This window comes from Cyanistes caeruleus, chromosome 3, assembly GCF_971803275.1.
Source record: "Cyanistes caeruleus chromosome 3, bCyaCae1.hap1.1, whole genome shotgun sequence".
Classification (NCBI taxonomy): Eukaryota; Metazoa; Chordata; class Aves; order Passeriformes; family Paridae; genus Cyanistes; species Cyanistes caeruleus.
The window spans coordinates 108,294,647-108,317,838 of NC_141703.1; the positions used below are offsets into that span (position 1 = coordinate 108,294,647).

General features: G+C 38.0%; 1 protein-coding gene across 3 annotated transcripts in view; it reads left to right on the plus strand.

The window, feature by feature from the left end:
- Positions 1–23,192, plus strand: part of CADM2 (cell adhesion molecule 2) — a 579,337-nt gene that overhangs the window by 411,954 nt on the left and 144,191 nt on the right. For all 3 annotated transcript variants that reach the window (XM_086883564.1, XM_086883566.1, XM_086883565.1), the window contains one exon: positions 3,510–3,659. In XM_086883564.1, the coding sequence (XP_086739690.1) occupies positions 3,510–3,659 (150 nt within the window). The remainder of the gene's footprint in view (positions 1–3,509; positions 3,660–23,192) is intronic.

Sequence of the window (23,192 nt, forward strand, 5' to 3'; positions counted from 1 at the left end):
GACCCTGGTCCTTTTAAGGGACTCTTGTAAGTGTGCAAACAAGAATACCAAAAACTGGCAGAGAAGTGGCATCACCTTTGTATTTCTGCCTTCTGTGACTGCAGGGCTTCCAGGTCTGGGCTGCACACTTCTGAAAGGACACATGGCAGAGGGCACAGAGAAGAGCCACAGACTAATTAAAGGATTAGAAAAATGTGATTTCTGCAGATAGACTTAGGAGCTCAATTTATTTAGATTATCAAAAAGAAGGTTAACGGGTGATATGATCACAGTCTCTAAGTGCCTACAAGAGAAATTTGATAAGAGAGGGCTCTTCAGAGCAGGGGAAAAGGTACAAGAGGCAGTGGAAGCTGGGTGCTACAGTGAGACAAATTCAGAGCAGGAGTAAATTTTGTGGTTTTGTTTGAACAATGATGACTGTTGCTCTCCGAAATAAGTTACTGAAGAGGCCACTAAACTTCCCATTACTGGACTTGTTAAGTGAAGGTGGAATGCTTTTGTTAGAGGACATTAACAGAAATGAGGCCTCTCCCACAAAATATTGTCAGACCCTCAAGAACCAGAAGGAATCTTTAGTGGCATAAACCATTTATTTGGCACTTCTACTGCAGTGTAAATGATTCAGGTCCTGATGCTTTCTTTAGTGTTCACCTGTTTCATATAGGGCTTTACAACCTTCTCCCATTCTCCAGCCCTACTTCAGTATCCCAAGTTAGATGCAAACAGTAAAATAAATCCCGTAAGCTTTTCTTTGTCTTAGTTTTCCCATCACTTGCTAATAATTTTTGCCTTCATTCAGAGGTGTGCAGTACCCATTCATTTGGACTTGCTTTTTTCTTTGTCCTGCAAAGGCTCCCTTCTCTCTACTCAGGCTGCTTTCCATATTAAATCTTCTCTCATTTTCCCCGTACCTTTTCTCCAGTCCAAACTTCCCCTGAAGCTCTGTGCGTCTTCCCCAGAACCTTAAAGATTCTCTGTTGGCAAGAGATGAGTGTTTTTGTCTTATTTTTATATTCTAAATTAATTCTTGTTTCCAAATCATCAGCAGCCACTAGGGTGGCCAGAGGAAAGAAAATTCTTCTGACCTATTCAGGTTATAGTTTCCATTTATATGGTTGATCAGAATAGTTTAGTTCCTTACCAGAGATGAGTCTGTAACTTGGCAATCCTTAATAAATGATGGAGTGCATGTACACTGACACCTTCATGATAAGAGCTGTAATATCAGACACAGAATACAGGGTAATTATGGGGAGATCTCCTAGACTGTGATAATCAGGTCCTAAATCATTACAGCAGGTTCTTTATTAAACTACCACCCATTCCAGTGCTTTAATGGAAGTGCCAGATTTCACTGTGCCAATCCCTGGCACTAGGTTCTGGCTAATGCTTCTTGTAGGCAAAAAGTTTTCCAGCCCACATAGGCTCCCATTCACAGATCATACTTTAGAAGGTTATTTCTTTGGTAAGCGCCTTGTAATTTTGTGGAAGTAATAACAGGCTGTGTGCATTTTTCTGTATTTAAAAAATTCTAATTTAAATGATAAGCAATTTATGCAGTATCTTGAGGTTCCTTGACACATTGGAATTGAAAGAGGAGAAATGGAAGGAAATGACAAATCTTTTCTGGTTTTCTTCTATTTTTTTTATTTCTATCCTTGTTTATGATTTTTGTCTCATCATATATTTCTCAATGTGTGGTTTTCAAGAAGCAGGGTTTGATTAATGAAGTGTCAGATGCAGAGGATGTCATGAGAATTTTGGCATTTATTATTTGCAGCATTTAAATTAGCTATGGTATTTTTAGTATTCCTTCTTTTTAATTTACTATATCTGTTATCCTGTTGATAGTAAATACCCTCTTAGAGTAAATACCAGTTCATGGTAAATCTTGATCTTTAGACAGCTGTAGTTGATATTTATAGAAAAATTATACCAGTTATTCAGCTCTGCAATTTGGTGAAAATTTATTTATTTCACTGATGTGGGTGATTTTGTTCCATGTCTAAGGCCATTGGGATTATTTTACATAGGGAAATCAAAATCTGGCTAGAAATATGTTTTGACAATATCAGGAGGTCAAATAGAATTTCAGCTTTTAACCTTTTATTTAATACTTCCTTACTCTGGTCATCTGCAAACCTGTATTCTAGAGAATAGATTTTCATATTATGCTTTTGTATAGAAGACATGCCTCGGTTTAACTTAGTTGGGAACAAGTCTGATGAGAGCCACTAAAATAGGATGTTTCTCTGAAGGTTTTATGCTGGATTTGTGATTCTGTGTTGTATCATTAATGGATATTGTATATATTATTTCCTTGATGTGCTTGTGACATGTCTGTGAGCTCGTTCCCTCCTGTAGGACTGTAGAGAGGTTTTTAATTTCTGACACATCCCACTTTAGTGTCAATCTTGGCATTATACTTCTTATGCAAGCACCTCTACTTACTCTTCAGTGCTTCTTTTAATAGAACCTGTATAAAAGGAGGAGAAGAAAGAAGCTTATATTTCATTTGGAGTATTAGGTTTTCTTTCTTTTGCAGTGTACCCTTAAATATAATATATCTCCCAGATGATAATCATATGTTCAGTGATGTGTCTTGCTTATTGTTGAAGATTTTTTTTCTTTCCCCACCCATGTTAAAAAACACTTCCATGTTTTTTCTGTACTCCCCTCTTGCAGTCCTGTTTGTCAGAATGTGTTGTGCTGTTTGACAAGGGGTGTGCTATCCTCACACTACGTAAACACTGTAGCCTTCCTGTGCCTCTGGAAATGCCTCTGACTCGAGAACCTGACTGCTGCTGCTCCTGCATTCTGTAGAGGCATTTGGAAACCTTCCCAGTGACTTTTCAGCAAGCACTTAATGTGATTCATAATGCTCTGGGATAGAATCACAGATGTGAAAGCGACCTACTACATCATCCCTTCCATTTTCATATGAGATCAGGTTATATTCCCCCAACAGCACATGCATCAAGTGTTAGATTCACACTACGTTTGCTCTCCAACAACTTTCCAAGCCTGACACAGAAAGCATCACCCTGAGAGGCTTTTAAAATGTATAAAAAAGAAACAAGGAGTCAAGGTTGCCCCATCCCTCTGTGCTAAAAACTCTGTGGATTTTTATGTTCTGCTTTCAGTGATGTTTTCAGCAATGGTTTAACTGCATTGCCTGTGCTGAGTTGTCTTTGATATGTTTGAGGAGACAAAACTGCAGAGTATTTCTTTGGAACAAAATAGTATGACTTACAGAGGGGGGAAAAAGAGAGGGAAAACACTTATTTCTGAATTCATCTAGCTGTTTCTCAGATACAGGGAATAGATTATAAATGTAGTTTTTAAAAATTTATTGTACTACCTTTCTTTGGTCAGACTAGATCACTTTGAATTCCGGGTCTATCATTTGTGGGAAGCTACTGCAATAAACTCAATCCTTCCATTTAATTATTTTCTTTTTTTTTTTCTCTTATTCTTTTCCTTTCTGCATCCCTTCCCTCCCTCCTCAGGCAGCCAAGGGCAGTTCCCACTCACACAGAACGTCACAGTTGTTGAAGGGGGAACAGCAAATTTGACCTGCAGGGTCGATCAAAATGATAACACCTCCCTCCAGTGGTCAAATCCAGCTCAACAGACACTGTACTTCGATGACAAAAAAGGTAAGTTGTTTCTGAACTCAAGCTTCTGCACTGGTTTTTAGAAGAAATAAATGTTTAAAACCATTTCTCTTTAATATTCTGATGTGAATGTATTTCCAATATATTTTAGAAATAGATGTCTTCCATTAAAAAAAATTATTATTATCATTATTAGTATTATTAGTATTAGTATTATTATTAGTATTAGTATTATTAGTATTATTAGTATTATTATGATTATTATTAATAATAATAATAATAATAATAATTTTATTTGTTTGTTTGTTTATTTATTTATTTACTGGTGTGCATTGAAATTCTGTCTTGCCCATTATATTATATTTAAATTATTAAATAAAAATAATAGGATTTGAAAGAAAGGCGCATTGTAAAATAATTTGGAAAACATTGCTGCAAAAACATCTTGGAAGAGCATTTATGAGTGGAAAGAGAAGCAGTGGCCCATAAAACCTGTGACTCGTTTTTATTAGTGAGTATGCCTAAACATAAATTCTGTATATTTTTACATTTAAATACGTAATCCCACAGTTTGCCACTAGTGTACAGCAGTCTGGTTGTTGCTGCAATGCACAGTTGCTGTGGTAGCTGTTCTTAACAGCTAATAAAAATGCTTGGATTTTGTGTCCTGATTTTTCCAATGTTTACATGCACAGATATTTTACATTTTAGTTAAATTAGAGAAGAAAAAAAGGACCAGAAAATATCCATTCCTTACAAAGACGTGGACATTATTTTACAGTGGTACATATTTATAGACATCATTTTGAACTGAATAAGCATTGCATTTTACATAATAGAGCATTAACATAAAGATTGCAGTAGATTCTGTAAAGAAATTAAAATGAGGAGTAATAAATTCATTACTTGGCTTTAAAAAATGTAAAAGCTTTGGTGTTGATTTCAGTGGTACAAAAGTTCAACAGTTATACTTAATTCTGGTGCTTGAATTTCTTTTGAAAGGTGCTACATACTCTAGAACATATTTTAACAAGTGCAGTTATTACTCTGCTCAAAATTAAAGAACTGCTGTCCAAATGCTTTGCTGAATGATTACAAGAGTTTAAAACACCTTGTAGGCTTTGTGGATCTGTGCACTTCAATAAAAGAGAATCTAAAACCTATCATTTTATACCTGCAGAAGCTGCAATCAAAATATGTTTTTTTTCCTATTAATATAATAGCTGAATAGAATCTCTTGATGGTGTTGAAGTGGTTCCTTTCTCTTTTATCTAATTTCCTGTAGCGTGTAATCATTTGATTTGCAATTTCTTTGAAATCATAAGTACCTTTTGAATGTAGGATTGAAGATGAGAGGTTTATGAGGTGCAAACTTTCCAGCTGTCAGTCCTGTGCTGTCACCTTTGCCCGCATGCACCCCTTTATTTCAGCTGTAATCATTAGTGATTTGGGGTGGGTAAGTAATGTCTGCAAAACTAAAAGCAGAGAGACCTTGTCTGTTGATACATCAATACTCAGAAAATCTATATCTTTTATAGAATAAATGGCATTTTAAAGGATGCTGAGAAAGACGTGTGAGGACTGCAAATACATTAATTTCAGCATTGTAGCCATTTTGGTGTGAATTGAATTTTCTGTGTGCTTTAGCAAAATCTCTACTTTTACAATAAATAATTGAAGATTGTATTACCCTTTAATGTAATTAATTAAAGCAACAGAATCTGAATTGCATGCAGAGTAGTAAGTACTAGAAGCAATTTATATTCCCCACAGGAAATAAGTGTGTAAATTTAAGGGACCGCAGTCTTTATTGAACTTTTAGCTTGTCCCAAGACTTGAAGGAGTATTTGATGATTAATTTTATGGAGGAATTACTCTGCATCTATTACACATGAAAATGTCTTCATGTGGTGAAGGAAAACTTTGCATCCTTTAGCTGGAGATATTAACTCTTATGTTAGCAGCAGTTTGCACTCTGTGTGATATTTCCAGTCTCAAGTACACTGAGGGGAATGAGCAGTACATCCAATTCCTGCATGGAAAGTGTTCTGCCACTTCTGAAAGTGAAGTTACAGCTTTCACTGGCAATTTTTCCTGTTTGTATATGTATGGCTTCCTATAAGTAAAAAAGATATTTCCTTTGCATGCTTTTGATGCTTGCATTATTGGGCCAAAGTGGAGAGAGAGATATTTATTAGTGGTTTTGTCAGGAAATGATGGCAAGTGAAACTTTAAAGGCTTCCCCTTTTTTTCTCTCCTCGTTTCCCACTTCTCCCAGCCAGGCATACAATTTGGCTATAAAAAAGCAGATTTCTGCTAGAACCAGTTATTGCATTTAATTTATTGACAGCAGTGCCTCTGCCAGAGTCTATTCAAACCTGTCTCTTATTGTTAGCCAAAACCAACCTCCAGGTCTTACTTATCCTTCCAACACCATGGGCATTGCTTTTAAATGGCTGTGTTTCTCAATCCCTGAAAATTAATGGAAGCTTGAGTAGCTATAGAGTTATGTCCTGTGTAGGAAACAGAAGTTGGACCAGCAGCAAGACCAGCAGCCTTTTATATCCATCAGAGCTGAGTAAATCTGGGTGTTGCCATGTTCAGAAATAAATAAATCAAATTTTCCTACTTTGAACTTTAATTCCCCTCAACAGGTTATTTTCTATTTATGCGAATGGTATGTGTAAGAGTGAGAATGCATTTCTTTCATTGAAACAAATTCAAGAAACCTTTATTTTTTTTGATAGCTATATGTTTTAATAATTATGAGAGAGTCAGATAGTGAAATGAAGGAAAACATGTAAGTGTCAAAAGAGGACTGAGAGTCCAGCAGAATATGAGGGAGGTGAGAGCTGTTGATATATATAATAATTAAGGTTAGAAAAGGCCTTTAAGATCATCAAGTCCAACCACTGACCTTAGGACCACCACCATATGGCAGGACATGTGCCAAAAATAGAGGAAATTGTCCATGCAGTGCAAAGCTCTCCCCTGCTGCATTCTCCTTGGTGTGTCCCCTTCTGTTCTCATGCTTCTTTCTCAAGCAAGTTGGTTCCCCTGTCTTGCAAAGCCATTTTCTGACCAAAATAGAACTTCTTATGAAAAAGGAAAAAAGAATCAGTCACCTGGAAGAGATGTGCCCTTCAAATTCCAGTGCCTTTCCACAAGGGGTTAATTATTAGTCTCCAGTTTATTAAAAAATGATGATATATATGTAATGAAAATCACATTAATGTAATTTTGCATTCTTCTGAGCTGTGATGCAATCATTGACATTGAAGTTAGGAGTCAGCCTTCCTTTTCTGTTCTAGATATTCCAAAGTACAGAAGGGCAATGAGCCAGACACACTAATACCAAAACCACATTATTAAAATTACTCTTTGTCTTTCCCTCACATACTGCTTTGGCCACCTCTTTCTAAGGCCAGGTTTTTCTCAATTAGGAGGATTGTGTGGCTGGTAAAGAACACTTCCACCCCCCAACCTTCATATCAGTTTAATATTTATTTATTATTTATGAAGGAGACAAGAACTATTTTTAACTTGGGACATTTCTGGCACTTGGCCTATACAGCCTTAAAATGATATAGACAAAAAAATCAGGAGAGCCTTGTTTCAGAAAAGGTAACACTGAATTTAGAGAATGTGAAAACACAATTCAGAGCTTTTTTCTAGGTCTTCATCACTTGCAGTACATCTACTTTGTTTTTGTTGTAAATGTAGGCCTAAAATAGGTTTGATTCATTGTGGTGATGGGAATATGGAGGAGAAAGAAGTCTTATTCTCCTACAGGAAATTAAGTTATAGCTTTATTATTTTATTATCTAACCAAGGTGGAACTGTTGCTTCCCTTCAAAGCTTTCTTTGACAGTCTAAAATATATTAAGATCCAAAATAACTTTGTCTTCATTATTACTCTAACACAGAGTAGCTAAAATGTATGAAAATAGAAATGTTTGATCTGGTGGACTTGGTCTCACTGATGACCTGTCTCCTTGCTGTCCTTTTTGGCACTTCTGTCTTTTTCTGGTTCTTCTACCTCAGAGATTCAAGAGCAATGTGTATAAATTATATTTTTAATTCTTTCTCTTTCATTTAAAACATTAAATCTTTACCAGACAGTAAAAAATACTGTACTGAATAAGTGGATACATGCTTCTAAATGTTAATAAGCTTAACAACCTTACCTTGGTCTCCCACCCCTTGCTCTCCCAAGAGAATTTTAAAGATTGTGTCTTCCCGAAAATAGGAATTCACAACTCACCCTAAGGAAACTCAGATTCTCTGGAAACAAATGCAAATTGTGTGCTGCACTTGAAATGAGTCTTTCCCTACACAATTTTCAATTAAAATGAATAATTGCCATAGAAACCTCTGTATCACTTTATGCACCCAAGTACCTATAATTGCATAGCTGCCTTTGGAAGAAGCACAATGTGCAACAGTGTAGAACTGGCAGATATTATTTTAAATTAATATAGGTTATTTTAGTTTATCTTCCCTGGTGCCACTTCTTAAGGATTTTGAGAGGGCAATAAATGCAGAGAGACATAAATATGAATGCAGAGCTATAAGAAAAAGGTCATAGCATGGAAACACAGAGATATTTGATAAAGAGAAGACTGAAAAGAACCTTTATGCAACTTAGTATAGCAGCCATCTTCTCATATTCCCATTCAGCAGGGAATATAGATAAATATGGAGCAGGATATTGAGTTATAAAGGAGGAGTGTACAACTGAACAATGGCTGTGGATATCAAAGGTGTTTAATCTCCTCAGTATAAATTTGTGTAATCGGGCTATCAAAAGGAAGAGAATCTGGACCTGGTGTGTACATACCTAACAGTTCTGCTCAGTCAGGCAAGTGCAAGTGTAAAATACCAGCTCTCCACCTTAACAGGGAGGTTTGCAGGTCTGCTGATGGTAAAACAAGAGTGTGTTGACACTGACCATGATAAGTTTGCCGCAAACCGACGCAGATTTTGATGAGACATGTGCCTGATGCTAATCATAGGTTGGTACATGTCCCCTATGCTTTTATCAAGTAATAGCACTTTCATGTCTTACTGAAAAATTAGAAAGGATCTTCCAGCCTCAGAATTATTCATCCCTCAGCAGCAGAATATGTTTCTTTAGATGACCTTTGATTTTTCACGTGTAAGAGTGCTTGGCATTTACGTAGCTCCCTATAATCTCGAAGGCTTTCAGAGATAGCGGTGCACGAGGCACGGGCTGGGAGAGGGCACTGCTCTTGCAAAGCTCTCCAGAGCTTCCCTGATAGGCACAGTGCCTCGGGTGGGGACTTGTTTGGGGACAGCAGCAGCCCAGGAGGTTCAGCATTTGCTCCCTCTCAGGGGTGGCAATATCGAGTTGGAGTGAGTTTAGAGAGTTTAGGCCATGTCTCTAATCAAACCATCGCGGCTCTTGGGATGGCCAGCTGTGCTATCAGCTCCATGAAAACAACTCCTGACCTTTTTCTTTCTCAATAGAAAGATATGTAGAGGGAGACTGAAATTCACTGTGTGCAAGGCACGGGATTTTAATTCCAGTGTCTTGTGTGTCAGTTTAGAAGGATTCATTAGTGCAGAGAATTTTTTTGCTCTAACACTAAAACGGTGATTGATTTGCCATCCAAAAGGCTGGTCCTTTCAGGTAGGAAAATCCTGTCTTTTTGATGTTACGGATACAGAACTCCATCTCAGTTAGCTGTATTTATCCTTTGACTTGTTTTGTGGCAGTCAGGCTTCGGCTATTGAATTTACGTATAAACCAAATCTACACCGTTCTCTGGTGATTCGGCCTCGGATTCTAATCTGCATAAACAAGCAGAGGTACTTGTGAGTTACAAAAATAATTTGAGGATATTTCTGACTGGGGAGAAATGGTGAACTTCCCTCTTGTCAACATGTAATGATTCTAGTAAGCAGTTGAATTTAAGATGTAGGTGAGCGTGTAGACGAAAGGAATAAGCTTGTATAAAACATGAGTCAGAGAACCAAGGAAAATAATTTCTTTTTGCTGTAGAAAGTAGAACATACACGGTTTAAATTATTTATGCAAGACAGGGAGGCAGACAAGCTGTATTGTTGGGAGGACGGAGAGCATTAGCATTTAGGTAATGTGAAATCGAGTAGCAGTGATGAATGGACTTACGTCTCCACCTTCACATGCTCTGTTTCCTGTTACATAATTGAGTGGAGATGGTATCAGACAGGAGATGATGACCAAGCTTAACCCCATCCTAGGGTACACATATAAATTAGAGATTCACTGTTACCTAGGGTTTAATAGACCCTTTCAAGCAGAGAATACCTTGTAGTCGAGCTATGAAGTAGCATGAGAACCAATGGGAAAAATGCAAGAAAACTATACAGATAATTATTGAAGGATTATTTTACAGCCAGGTAAGTTTGGGAGAAGTTATACAGAAGGACAGGATTTTATTTTATCTTCTTTTTTTTCTCCCTGACCTGAATAGCAATAGTTTCTAAATGCTTTATAATATTTAGGAAGCTTCTAGCATTTAACAAAAACTTGTATGAGGTAGAAATATGATTTTCATGAGCTTTCCATAAAGATCTTTTGGAGCAGTCCTTCCAAGGTATGTAGTTGAGTTCATTTTTCTGTCAGTCAGATGTGTTGATTTCACAAATCTGCCAGACAAATATCAGTAGCTGTCTGGCCAGCTCTTATCTTTCCTGGAGACCCACAGTATGACATACAGGGACAGATAACCTGGGTTAAGTTATTCAGCTGCAATTTTGTTCCTTACTAATGGGTTCTTGCTCTCACTCACTCCCCTGAAAGGGGGTGGGGGAGAAAATCAGAAGGGCAAACCAAGAAAAATTTACAGATCAAGGTTAAGGGAGTTTAATAAGTGAAGGAAATAGGAATAAAAATTTCCAGGTAATGGAAAGGCAGTCACTCACTCTATCCCATCAACAGTGTGATGCACCAGCCAGTCTCCAAGCAATCCCTCTTTAAGGAAAACAACTCCCAAGGTTTTTATTTTTGTATTTTATAAAATATTCCATGGTCAGATTGGGCCAGCAGTCCTGGCTGTGTACCTTCCCAGCCTCTTGGCCACCCCCAGCCTTCTCACTGTGGGTGAAGAGTGAGAAACAGAGAAGGCCTTGACACTGCTCAGCATTATTCATTGCACTGATTTGTTTTTCACACTGTTTAGGTCACAAACCTAAAACACAGCACCATACGGGCTGCTATGAAGAGCATTCATTCCATCCCTACCAAACCCAGTACAGCTTCCCTCTGGGTCATGGGTAGGAAACAAGCTTAAATCATTTTGGATGGTAGTTCCTTATTGCTCCAGGGAAGGAAAGAAGCTGTCTTAGAGCTTTTGGGATCAAGTGTCTCACTTTAACCTTAAACCCCGTGGTTTCAAAACAGGTTGCCACTTTGGAAACCTGGAGTGCTTGTGTTCATGCATCTTTAGAAAAGATAACATGATAAAAGGGACCAGGAGTCTGTTAAAATATCTTGACAGTTATTGCCTGCATGAATATGAAAAGTACATTTTAAAAATGTATTACAATGCATTAGAATATTATTTCATTGCAATAAATTAGTAGAACTACTCCCACTTACAGAATTTATTTTTCCATTTCTTAGCAGAATTAAGGGAGTAAATGGCCGTATTGTAGAGATGGTTAGAAAGTGTAGGAGTTTGCATTATATTGTGCTGAAGTGTGGGTATATGCAGAAATTGAGTTTACCAGCACTTAAGCTAAATGGAGAATGAAGCTGATACATTGGAATATGATGAATTGAAGCAGTAGTTGTGATGACACTGCTAAGATTACTCTGTAATGAAGTTTCATGATACTCAGGCTGCTGGCTATTTTTGTTTTAAATGGCAAAGAATCTTTTACAAGTGAGAATTCTTTTTTTTTTGGGAGGTGGGGGCGGCAAAGTTGAAAAGAGGTGCAAAGAGAAATCTCGTGTATCTGCCCTCTCTGCCCCAGTTGTTTACGTGGGTGAGCCAGACTTCCTGGGATTTCTGAAGAGAATGGGGCTGTTACATTAAATTCTGAACCCACTGGGGTTTTTTCAGACAACTCTTAGAGCAAATGATAGCGAGGGACGATTTGAGTGCAGAGAAGGACGAGACACTCGCGATGGGGAGCGGTAGACCAGGAGCAGTGGAGCTCAGCGTTGCGCATCGTAAGAAACGTGAAGGTAGGCAGAAAAAAGGCATTTTGTTATTAATCAGGAACAAAGTGAGCAGCATTCCTTAGGGAAGGTGAAGGTTATTTTGTTGGAGGAACTAGGTGAGAGGCAAGAGTGCTGATTGTTATATCACAGTGTATTCAGTACAGCAGAGTCATAGGAATGAGAGTCACCAGACAGGCCAGAACCTGAATGTTTGGTCATATAAGTGATTGTTAAACCCAAGAAAACTCAACAGAGAGCAGAAAGAACTGACTTTCCTAAGGATAACTGATATTTGCAGCTCTTGTGAAAATTATGCTTCTCTGAGGAAAACTGCAGCATTGGAAAATGTCAAAGTGCAAATATTTAGAAAGAGCGTATCAGTATATAAATTAATAGCATTAGGATAAAAGCGTAAGAATATTTACGATTAAAAGGGAAAGACAATCATGGAACATTCACATATTCCCCAGACACAAATGTGTGATGTTGGATAAAGGAATAAGAAAAAATCCACACCACAAGCGTAGACATGACTTTGCATCTGGAGGACAAAACTCTTCCAAGGGCAAAGCAGAAACCCCTGAAAACATGACAGTATCTGCGTGGCACAGTGCCATGAGGAGACATCTGAGCTAGCTGAGATCTTGCAGACAGGTCTGTCCAGATTCCACAGGGTTTCTCCGAGAAAATTAGATCAGCTGAAAAGAACATTTTTTAGGATGGCTTACAGACATGGATGTAGCTTAACACATTTAAAATTTAAGATTCTGCGCCACTCTGGGTAGTGGTGCTGGAAGCAGTCAATCAAAAGCTGACTTTGAAACAGGAACTGAAATGAAATGCAATATAATCTCAGCAACCCTACACTAACAGCAGGTGGTACAGCCACTGCCATTCCAGCTGCTTTTAGAAGGGTTAACGTGGAGATTAACTATCAGTCAGTAAATGCTGGAGGAATAAAAACACAGCAGGTCAAGGAGAAATGTAGTTCAGAAGAGCGATTCAACAACATATTTTTAGGGAATTACCCAAGTGGATGGAAAAGAACTCCAAAGGATATGACTGAAGGACATTGACTGCCAGGTAGGAAAATAGTAATGGAAAAGGAAAAGCCTCTCCTATCAGCCTGATTCAGAATTCCCACTCTGCCTTGCCTAGGCTTGAGACAACTGGATTGATTCCAAACCCGCCCCAGAACCCGGTTTGATAACAGAGTTGTACCTGTGGGCTCCAGACCTGTGCCCTCTGAAATTACAGCCTCTCTGAGGAGCTGGAGGCTTGCCAGACTGTGGATACATTTCCATCTTGCTCAAGCAAATAGGGTAGAGACGTCCCAGAGATGTTCTGTCCCCACAACGTCGAATTAGCGGGGTTTGGGAGTCTGTTGGCTCGGGGAGATAAATCCTCTCCGAGTTAGAGCTGGCTGGAACACAGTGAGGATGAACATCTCTGTAGCAGGCTTGCTAGCAAGGCACACTTAGCAAGGGTCTCTTTTCACTGGGTGTGTTAAATATATGTATAATATCCCCGCAGAAACAAATTTGTAAAAGGTATGTACTAGATCTAGGTGAAATTTTTGAATGCCTCCTGTGTATTAGATTCACACCTGATCACATAAATAGAAATTCTGCTGTATTGCCAAAAATAGAGTACCATATTTAAATTTACATCAGCAGTGGGAAATGAATGAAAGACAATTTTTACCAAATCTAACATCAGATGATAGGAAGCCAATTCAAATCCAGATGAGTAGCTTACAGGAGGATCCCAGTATTAAGGTCAGGCAAACTGAGGATTTAATATATCCAAAGATTTAAATAAAGGCAATAAATGTGTGCTTTCCCAGTGCCTGGATGTGCCTAAAAATAATACTGCTTTCAATTTCTGAGGTGGAAGCATGGGATCTACCATTATTAGAAGTGCTCATCTTTCCTCTCCCTTTCTGGTAGAAACTTATTTAAGGAACATGATTGTTTCAGCACAGAAATTGTAACAAATCATTGTGTCCTGGATCTTTAAGGATCTGTGTGCAGAAAAGTAATTGCTGATGAGCTGCTGATATGGGGTGAAAATCCTCAATACCTCAGTGAGAGACTCTGCGATGTTCTGCTGTGAGCCAAAGAAAATAACTTTAAATTTAACTGAAACGAGAACTGAATCAACCTGAATGAGATTACTTTCAGAGGCATGTTCTCTGGGTAAAAGGAGCTTGAGGAAACTCAAAGAAAACCAAAAGGCAATTGTGTAAAGGAGAAGAGGAAAAAAACAAACCAACAAACCAGTAGCACAGAGAGTTTAATCTCATGGTAACAGACATAAAAAATAAAATAATTAAAATTCCTGTAACAGTTAATCTACAGTAACTAACAGGTGATTATTGATATTCATATACTCATTGTCAAATATCAGTAAGTTTTCCGTATGCTGTTTAGATAATATAAAATAATTAGAAAACTGGGTAGAAAAATTAGGCTTCTGATATCTAATATAAAACCAAGATGTAAGATAAGTGGATAGACAGTAACAGAAGCAATTTTTGAAAGAAAAAATGCAGCTGAAAATTTCCATTGTGGAGTCTGAAATGGTAAAAAGCATTTCTTGTATGTGACAGTTGTATTAAGTTTGGAGCAGCATCCCAAGTGCCTTCTAATTCACTGAGATACATCCAAAGTGTTGGAACAACCATTATCTTTCCCTTCCTTGAACCTCAGCTTAGCTTTGGAAGCAAAGGCCCATTGATCAATCTGATCAAACATTTTAAGTGTAACCTGTCATAAGCTATTATTATTTTATTTCTATCTGTAGCTCTATTGTCCAGCAGCAGCCTGAGAGAATAATAATGCCATGCAATTACACTGACAGCTCAAGAGTATGTTAGATGGAAGCAAAGCAACTTAAATAGAATTTCTCATTATCTAAAATAGCATTTAGAAGCAAAAAATACAAAACCATCTTGCTAGATGGTTCTTCCCATAAGAGTTACCTGGTCATGACTTAGTTTATTCCAGGAAACAAAACAAAAGCTTAGTTTATAAAATGTACAATACAATGTACAGCCTTAGCACATGTGTATTTATTTATTTTTCTTTGTACAGGACATGTTTCCTCTCCTGGCATTCTTCAGATTTTTTCAGAAGATTTTTTTTTTCCTAAAAATAAAGCAGGTGTCATTTGTGTCTTCCACAAGTTAAATTATCAGGAGTCTCAGTGCAAGTCTCATTCTATTTTAATACCATGGTTGTGGTGCTTATTAGGAGAGAGGTGAAAACTTGTCTGCATTGAACTATGTTCAGAAAATGCACCAAACTTGATCAGACTTACATGATATGGGTGCAGAGAATTAGTACTTATATTAAATGTAAATAATAAAATAAGAGCAGGCAAGATTCATTCAAAGGAAGAAAAATTCCCAGTGACTTGCAAATCGATTCATAGCATGTGATTGTCAGCAGAGTACCCTGAAATCCTTCTTGCCTCAGTTACAGAGACAGTAAGCTGTGTCAGCCACTCCAGCAGCAGAAAAGAAACTGTGGCACTGTTTACACTGGAATCAAACAGTTTTGGGTTTGCGTGCTGTTTGAGCAATTGAGTGGTGAGCAAGCTTTAAAAATGTTATTATGTTATTAAAAATACATATGAATAATTCAATCTCTTAATTGTCAAAGGTTGCTAAGGAGGATCAGAACAGTCACATTCCATTTCTTTTAACAGCATGATAGAAAGTTTTTGTACACAATTAATGCAATGCTTATCTGAAAATGAGAGATATGGTCTGAGAAGTAAAGAATTGCCTCTGTTGAGTTGAACCATGGGGAATTTCTGGAAGATTTACAATTGTATTGGCTCATTGCTTAATCGGATGGCAGAAAGATGTTCTCAGTATGTATTCCTTTCTTTAATGAAAGAGATGATTAACCCGTGCCAAATGCTATCTTTAAAGACTTTTTTTTGTTTTTCCTCCAGCTACCTAGCAAAATTATATGTAATCCATCTACAGATGCACAGTATGTTCTGCTGATGTAGTTGATAAGAGACATTTTTGATAATTTTTAATTCTTGAAGGATAAATGTTTATCTCAGTCACATCTTGTGAGAAAAGTAGAAGAGACATGAAGGACTCTGTACAGCTGAGCTCTTGGCTGGTCTAGTAGCAGCAGTTTCAAATGCTCCTGTCTCCAGTTGTCTGCCCTGCCCCACTGCCAGATGTTATTTAATGGCATTGTGAAAGCAGCAGCAGAAGGGAATTTGCTCTTTGCCAGCTCGTTTCTATCTGATTTTGTTCCTTTGTTCTGATTCTGTTATGGGAGTGGTAATTGCTAGTGCTGGGAATAGAATCCAAGGCTGTTTCTTAAACCACCATTACTAATTCCATCAAAGCACTTACGCCACAACTCAGACTGCTACAGAACAGCTCTGCTCTGCAATCCTCTGCTCTGCCTGGGGAACTCTCCTGACAGTTATGATCCACTGGAAAAGTAGAAATGTCAACTTAAAAAGTCAGACTTGTATCTGCATTAGTCAGAGCTTTCTTAGCAACTGACTCACATGCGGAATTTTCTCTCTGTGCAGATAAGCCAGGATTCTGAATGGGTATTTTTTTCTGACCTGTTGAAGGCTTCAGTTTCCCCTTATTAGCATAAAAACATTTTCTTATCATTTTCTTCCTCAGTGCCTTGATGCTGCCTGGTCAATGTTTTGAATTTTAAATGGCTGTTTCCCTGTGCAGGAGCATCTGTTGGGGTGGGCTGGGTGGTGGGGCAAGGAAAGGGAAGGGCTTGATCCTTTTTTTGTTTATTCCAAGTGTTCCAGCTTCATACTGGAATTATTCTTGCACTCATTCTTGGTGGGAAGAGCTAAGGCAAGTAGGAGCCTGGAAATCATGGAAGATGCTGTTCCTCTCAGTCAGGAGGCTGAGCACCACCTGAGGTGTTCTTGTTAAAATACCTGTGTCAGCCTCTATTCATTAGTTCTTGGTGAAATGCTTGAGAAACCTGGTGGGTACCAGCTCCTTCTATCTGACAAGGATCCTTCCTGCGTGTTTTCCAGATAAATTGGTTGCTCAGCCCTTACAGCAAGAAATTGTTCTAAACAAAGTACCAAGGCTTCACGTGAATGACACCTGCCTGATCTTTCATTCTGAATTAACTTCTGGAAAAGACTATGAAAAGACAAGGCTTTTGACAATGAAGGACAGAAAGTATTTGAAGGAAAGCATGAGACCACTGTATCCACACTTTCTGTGGCATCCTTAGTCATCAAGACACCCTTGTTGGTCTTTCATAGCTGTGGATTGATGCTTAGCAAGCTTCTTTGCTGAAGCTTTTGAGTGTTAATAAGGGAAACTTCATGTCTCTTTTAAAGCTATTCTCCTTCAGAACTTAACTGCAGTTAAGTTAAGAGATCTGGACTTGCTGTTTTGCAGGAAATATCACCATTTTAGTATTCTTTTCTTCAAAATGCAGCATTAAGTATCAAACTTGATCAGGAGAGAGGAGAGGCATTGCCTGATGTAAACACAGTTATCTTTTAAAAATCATTTTAAAATGTTTATTTCAGTCCAGCTTTATAGGTATGGAATGTAAACTTGTTCTGAAATGAAAATCTCAATCTATTATCTATTATAAACCCTGTGTTCAACACAAAAACAAAACACAGCCTTATTCCAGCCACTATTAAGAAAGATAATTCCACCACAGCCAAAACCAGCACACCTTTCTAGCATCATAATTATTTTTTTTTTAATAGAAAGTAGTTTTAGAAGAAAGTTTTAAAATAGGAAGTAGAAAATAAGTCATTACCACATCAATTAATTAGTGATTTTTTCAATGGATAAGATGTCTTTGTCAGTGTGGGCTTTTTGTTAGTTTTGTGTGAAACACATCAGCCTGTCTGCACAGATCACTGATAAAGCACCATTCCTTTAATTGGCTCTGCTCAAGAGCCTGCAATTGAAAACAAAATGTAATGTAGGGTTTGGCTTTATTGCCTCTCCTGCCTGTAACAAGTGTGGTACATTGGAACCATGGAGAGATCCACTTCACAAATCAGGCTCATACATGTAAGGTTTGACCTAAAACTGAATTTCAGTCTCTTGGGAAATAGGAGTGAGGGATAAACCTTGACACTCCAGAGCAAACACCACCAGCACAAACTCCTTCTTAGGATGACTGTTGCCCACAAGTATTACCTTACTGTCAGAACAAACATCCCTTTCTCACAGAGGGGAGATCAGGAGCTGTGAGCTCATTCCCTGCTCCATCACAGACCCTCTCAGGGCTAAGGCACCTGTGGGTGCCTGGCTGCAGGAAGTGAAGGGGCAGCATTGCAAGGTAACCTGCTGCTAAATAGCTTTATTTCATGTTGTGGAAAGCTCAACTAGAAGGATAACTGCATATTCTGGTTTCTTTTTTGTGTCAGTTTCTGGTGGGATTTGTTCCTAGGAGAAGCAGAAGCAGAAAAGATGTCTCCTGCTTTCTCTCTGGGGCATCCTGAGGGTTTTTATGCTAATTTTCAGAACGTGAGCAGCCTCAGTGGGGACAGAAGAAAGGCATATTTACAGGTCCTTTAAACATTTTTTGTCTTCCTTGCTTATTAATAATTGTGCACACCCATCTTCTAAGATAGGAGGGGAAAAAAGCAAGATGAGTCTTTGTTTTGATGCCCTGCTCTTTTGCTGAACTCTTCAACTCCCAAGGAAATGAAAACTATGATATGAAACAAGTCGTGGTTTTGTGTAAAATAACCCACTTCTGTAGTGAGTTAGACTTTTAAAATCCAGCTGGGTTTGAGTGTTGAAGTTATCAAGGACGTGCATACTTTTACCCATTCATAGATGAAAGTGTGCTAAGCAGAAAGAGGTGTTTTACCCACTGTTGCCAGCTGCATCCTTGCTTTATTACTCACATTATTCTCTATCTGACTGTATTGCACTTAAGGTGATGTAAGAAAAGTTTGTTTTGTTTTTTTTTCCAAACCCATTTCTCCCTGTTCTGTCTTTGCTCCTGGAGCCAGAGTTCATCATCCTGGGATGGCGCAGGGCCACATCAGCACACAATGCAGAGGCTCCCGACGACAGCTGTAAACGCTTTCCTATCATGTTATGTTTGAACCACTTCTTTTGAGAGCCTATAGAGGAATTCAGAAAAGTTAATGCAACTCAGGTCAGCTTGTGCTATTTCCAAGGTTTTTAAGCCTGGATGAGCTTGGACTCATCCTCCAGATCGATGTGTCCTAAAGTCTATATCATTGCTTTTTCAAAAATGAGAGGATTTACTGTCCAAAAAATGTCAGCCTTACTGCTGAAGGCTTTAAGAGGTGCAGTTCATCCGTGTTTAACAAAATCTGCTGGCAATGATGATGTCAAATTGTAATGAGGTAAGTTAAGGGGTCTGTGCAATCTATCCATGCACTGCAGCTTCCTGAGAGGATGGTTTTCACAATGGTCAGTAATAAGCTCACTTTGCTGAAAAAAACCCCAAACCTCACACCCTTATTAATATAGATTTTCTCTTTCAGATTGTGATAGAATCTCTCCTTTTCTCCTAAGACAGTCAAACAGCCTACATCTGTGTTTATGCTTTCAGACATGGGAGAGAATGGCAAAGGAAAAGATCAAATGACAGCGATATGTAAATTTCCTGATTCATTTTATGTGCTTTGTATCAATTTTGAAGAAACACATTCCAGCAGTCATATTTTGTAGCAAATTCCTTTCCTTCTTTTATCTACAACAATAAATGGGGTTTCTTTTACGTCAAACTGATCAAGGCACAGTGGATCAGAATTGTCCTTCAAGTTGTTACAGAGGCGATAAGGATTAATTTCTTATTTTAAAATGTGCAAATTACTCTCCTTGTCTGAGAGCAGTATGTCACCCAACCCTCTCCCCATTACCAGGGTTTAACTTATGATAAAAAGGGCCTTGCATCTCACTGTACAGGCATGACATGAAGGAGACCCATTAGTAAAGATTTAATAGGCCTGGGATAGAGGGTAATAGAAATTGAATTGATGTAATTTATGTGGTACTGAAGACAATACGATCTGAGAATCTTCAGAGGTTTTCCTTTCCTCAGTGGCTAGAAATGATCAGGTATTTTCAAGTCATGTTCCTGCAAGGGGTGTACTGTCAGTGTGGTTTTTCTCAGACTTGTTCTGGAATTTTGTGAGTGTGCATTTAATCTGAAGTGCTGGAAGAAAAAACATTTTTAGCTGGTGTTCCTAGAGAGTTGTACCATATGATTACGCCATCATTTAACTCACATCTTCTTCTTCCAAATGCTCCCTCATTCATGTGTTGTCCAGTTCCAATCTGTTTTAAAGTAAGTATGAGTATCAAATATCTATAAATTCACAGGTATTAGGATAATGGAAAAACATGGTCTAAATATATTCTTCCACTGCAAGAAAGGCAGGTAGAATTTTTTTTTTTTTCTTCTCCACTTGAAGAGGCAGAGACTGACCAGGCAGCTGAGAGAAGAGAATGAGGCAGCTCTAGACCAGGAGGGTATGTCCCAATTCTTTCTTATACAGCAGGAAAAGATGGAGAAAAAAACTGAGAATTTGTGTAAAAGGGGCAAAGTAATATAAGCAGGACAGATGTGAATTCTTGGGGTTTCATATTTCTGAGGCTCTTTGCTGAAGAATTGACCAAGACAACCACAAAGAGCTATTTCTTTAAAAACCTTGTGTTTTCAAGAAATTAAAATATAATCTATCATTCCCAGCAGCTAATAGGCAGGTTTTGTCTGTGACAGACCAAATAATGACACAGAGCAGCAGATACAACTCTGTCCTCTGCAGTGATTTTAACTTGGTTATGTAACTGCAATTTTAAATGTAGAGAAGTTCTGCAGCAGGCTGCTCAAGTCTATAATACACAAATATGAAAATGCTCTTTTTACTGGAGCTCTGCTGGAACCTTATTCATCTGCTGTTGAAGAGAATATAAACAAGTGCTCCCTGCAAGACAGTGTTTGTTTCCAAGATAAAGAAGAGTTTAACGTCTTGACTTTCGTTCTGAAATTTTAAGCAGTTTCAGGGCAGACTAGGAAAAAAGGATCCATTAAATATCCATGTTAATGATATAAACTGTCTCTGAAAGTAAAATGGATATTTTGACAATGTAAGGCGGAGAATTCTTTTAAAAAAGAAGTAAAAAGTTAAAAGAATGTGTAAGTAATGAGGATTTCACCCACTGCTAAAAATTCCTTGGGGATAAAAAAGGAAATCAGAACCATTGAACAGACTAACTCACTATTTTATGCTTAAAAACAACTAAAACCTACCTTAGCCATGTCACTAATACCAGATTGAGATTGAATACCAGGCTTCAGACATGGCTTTTTGGTATGCCCTACACAAGAAACAGGTAGATATTTTTAATTTTTATTATTATTTTCTTTTTTAATTAGCATAGGAGGTGGGAACTTAAAAGCATTAAATGAATTATGGGAAACTTAGCTTCTCAGCTGAGGATATTATCTTTTGTGAGATTAAAATAACAAACCAAATCTGATAGTTTGCTTTGGATCTCTGCCACACTTGGCTGTGATCTCATGTTTCATGGGACAGACTTTTATTTGATCATTGCACAAATGGGAGCCTTGTGATAGTTTTTAGGAGGATGATGATGATGATAATGTTGGAGATTTACTAGGAAGAATTTTGAAAGCCTATAGGGCTCACCAATTTAAAACCCAATTTGGTTTTCAATGATTATTCCAGAATAAAGGTGCTGGAAGTTGAGCATTTTGGATGAGATTTACATTCCTGGGACCCTGACTGTGACCCTTCCTACAGCATTTACAAGGTGCAATTTTAGTTAAATAGAAAGCTTTTAAAATACTTTAGAATCTGTGAACACCTATTTTTGTCTGAATTTTTTTTTCCCCTATAAAATTCGAGACGGTGATACAAAAGATGTACAGCTACATTGGGCAAATTGAAGGGCCTCACTCTCACTGCAGACAGACCCACTTCACTATTCACCACCAAGACCTTCTATAAGAAAAGAATTCCTGGCATTTAGCTATACTTTAAATGGTGCTTGACATCAGGAATTGAGTTTTGCTTCCTAATCCTAAAACAAATGGACTCCCAGATGATAATTACTTGCCCCAGGCACTGAGTTTCAAAGATAGGAGGAAGAGCCAGGAGTCCCTGCCTTGTAAGTACCCTGTTTCACAAGGTATGCTCCCAAATACTTGTCAAATATTAGTTTATGGAAGTAATTGATATAACAATAGCAGTGCATTGTTTTTGATTGATGAATCATATTTGTTTATATGCTAGACCTAGGAATTACTTATAAAGTTTGTGTATTAAGGCCCTCTTTTTCACAGGCAGTTTAACACAGCATGTCAGTCCTTTTGTCTTTTGAGGTAATGACTTGAATCTTATTCTCTAAGTGTCATCCAGAGAATAATTATCTTTGTGTAACTATTCAAAAACAGAGTTTGGTTGATTTCTTTTAACTTGACAGCCATGTTTCTTTGGTTCAATAAATGTTATCAGGCATTCTTTGGCTGCTCCTATTGCATCAACTTTAATTAGTTTTTGATTGCTGTTAATTTCACAGCTTTTTCTCCTTAATAAATTGCATCAAAAATGCTTGAGTTTTTTGTTACATCAAGTTTAATTAGTTTTGTGTTTTGCTTACTCTATTTTGCTTGCTCTTTTTAAAGAAACTCCCCCACAGCCTCTCCCACTGAATATACCTGACTCACTGATTCTGATGTTGATGATTAAAGGAGATTTTAGAACCTCTGAACACTGAACCTGCCTCTCTCCAGAACTCTCATGGTGAGAACTCAGATGAGAGCTCTGCTGTCTCACCAGGTTGTTCTGGTGGCTGTGGTGTGTCACAGAAAGGTCACCAAAGGGCTCTGCAGTGACATTCTCACAGCATGCCAGCAAGCAGAACCCTTGGGTTCCTGATCTCAGCAAACTCATGCTGTAAACTTCCAGTTGTTGATTCTAAACAGCTCAGAAGGAAAGCAATGCCATCAAGATGAAGCACGCAAGTGAACTGCTTCACTAACTTGTGCCACTGATAGGTTTGTGCTATAACCCTTTAATTACCATCAGGTGCTTTTGGAAGACCAGGTTTGGTGGGACCAAGAGGATATTTCATGAGAACTATCAACTCCCATCCTAACATTCCAGTCTTAAGGAATTTAAGTTCAAATGCTCAGACTTGGAATTAGACTCTTGTCACTCTCTAGTTTTTCTAACTCATCACTTTATGGATAAAGTTTAGTTCTCACCAAGCTCAAACTCATTTTAAAGATTGTCTTTTTAATCCCACATCATCTGGAAGTCTCTGTACTCCTCGTTGCTCTCTTCATTTTTGCCCAGTTTCACTGAAGATTTCTGTAGGACTCGAGATTTTAAGTAGTGAG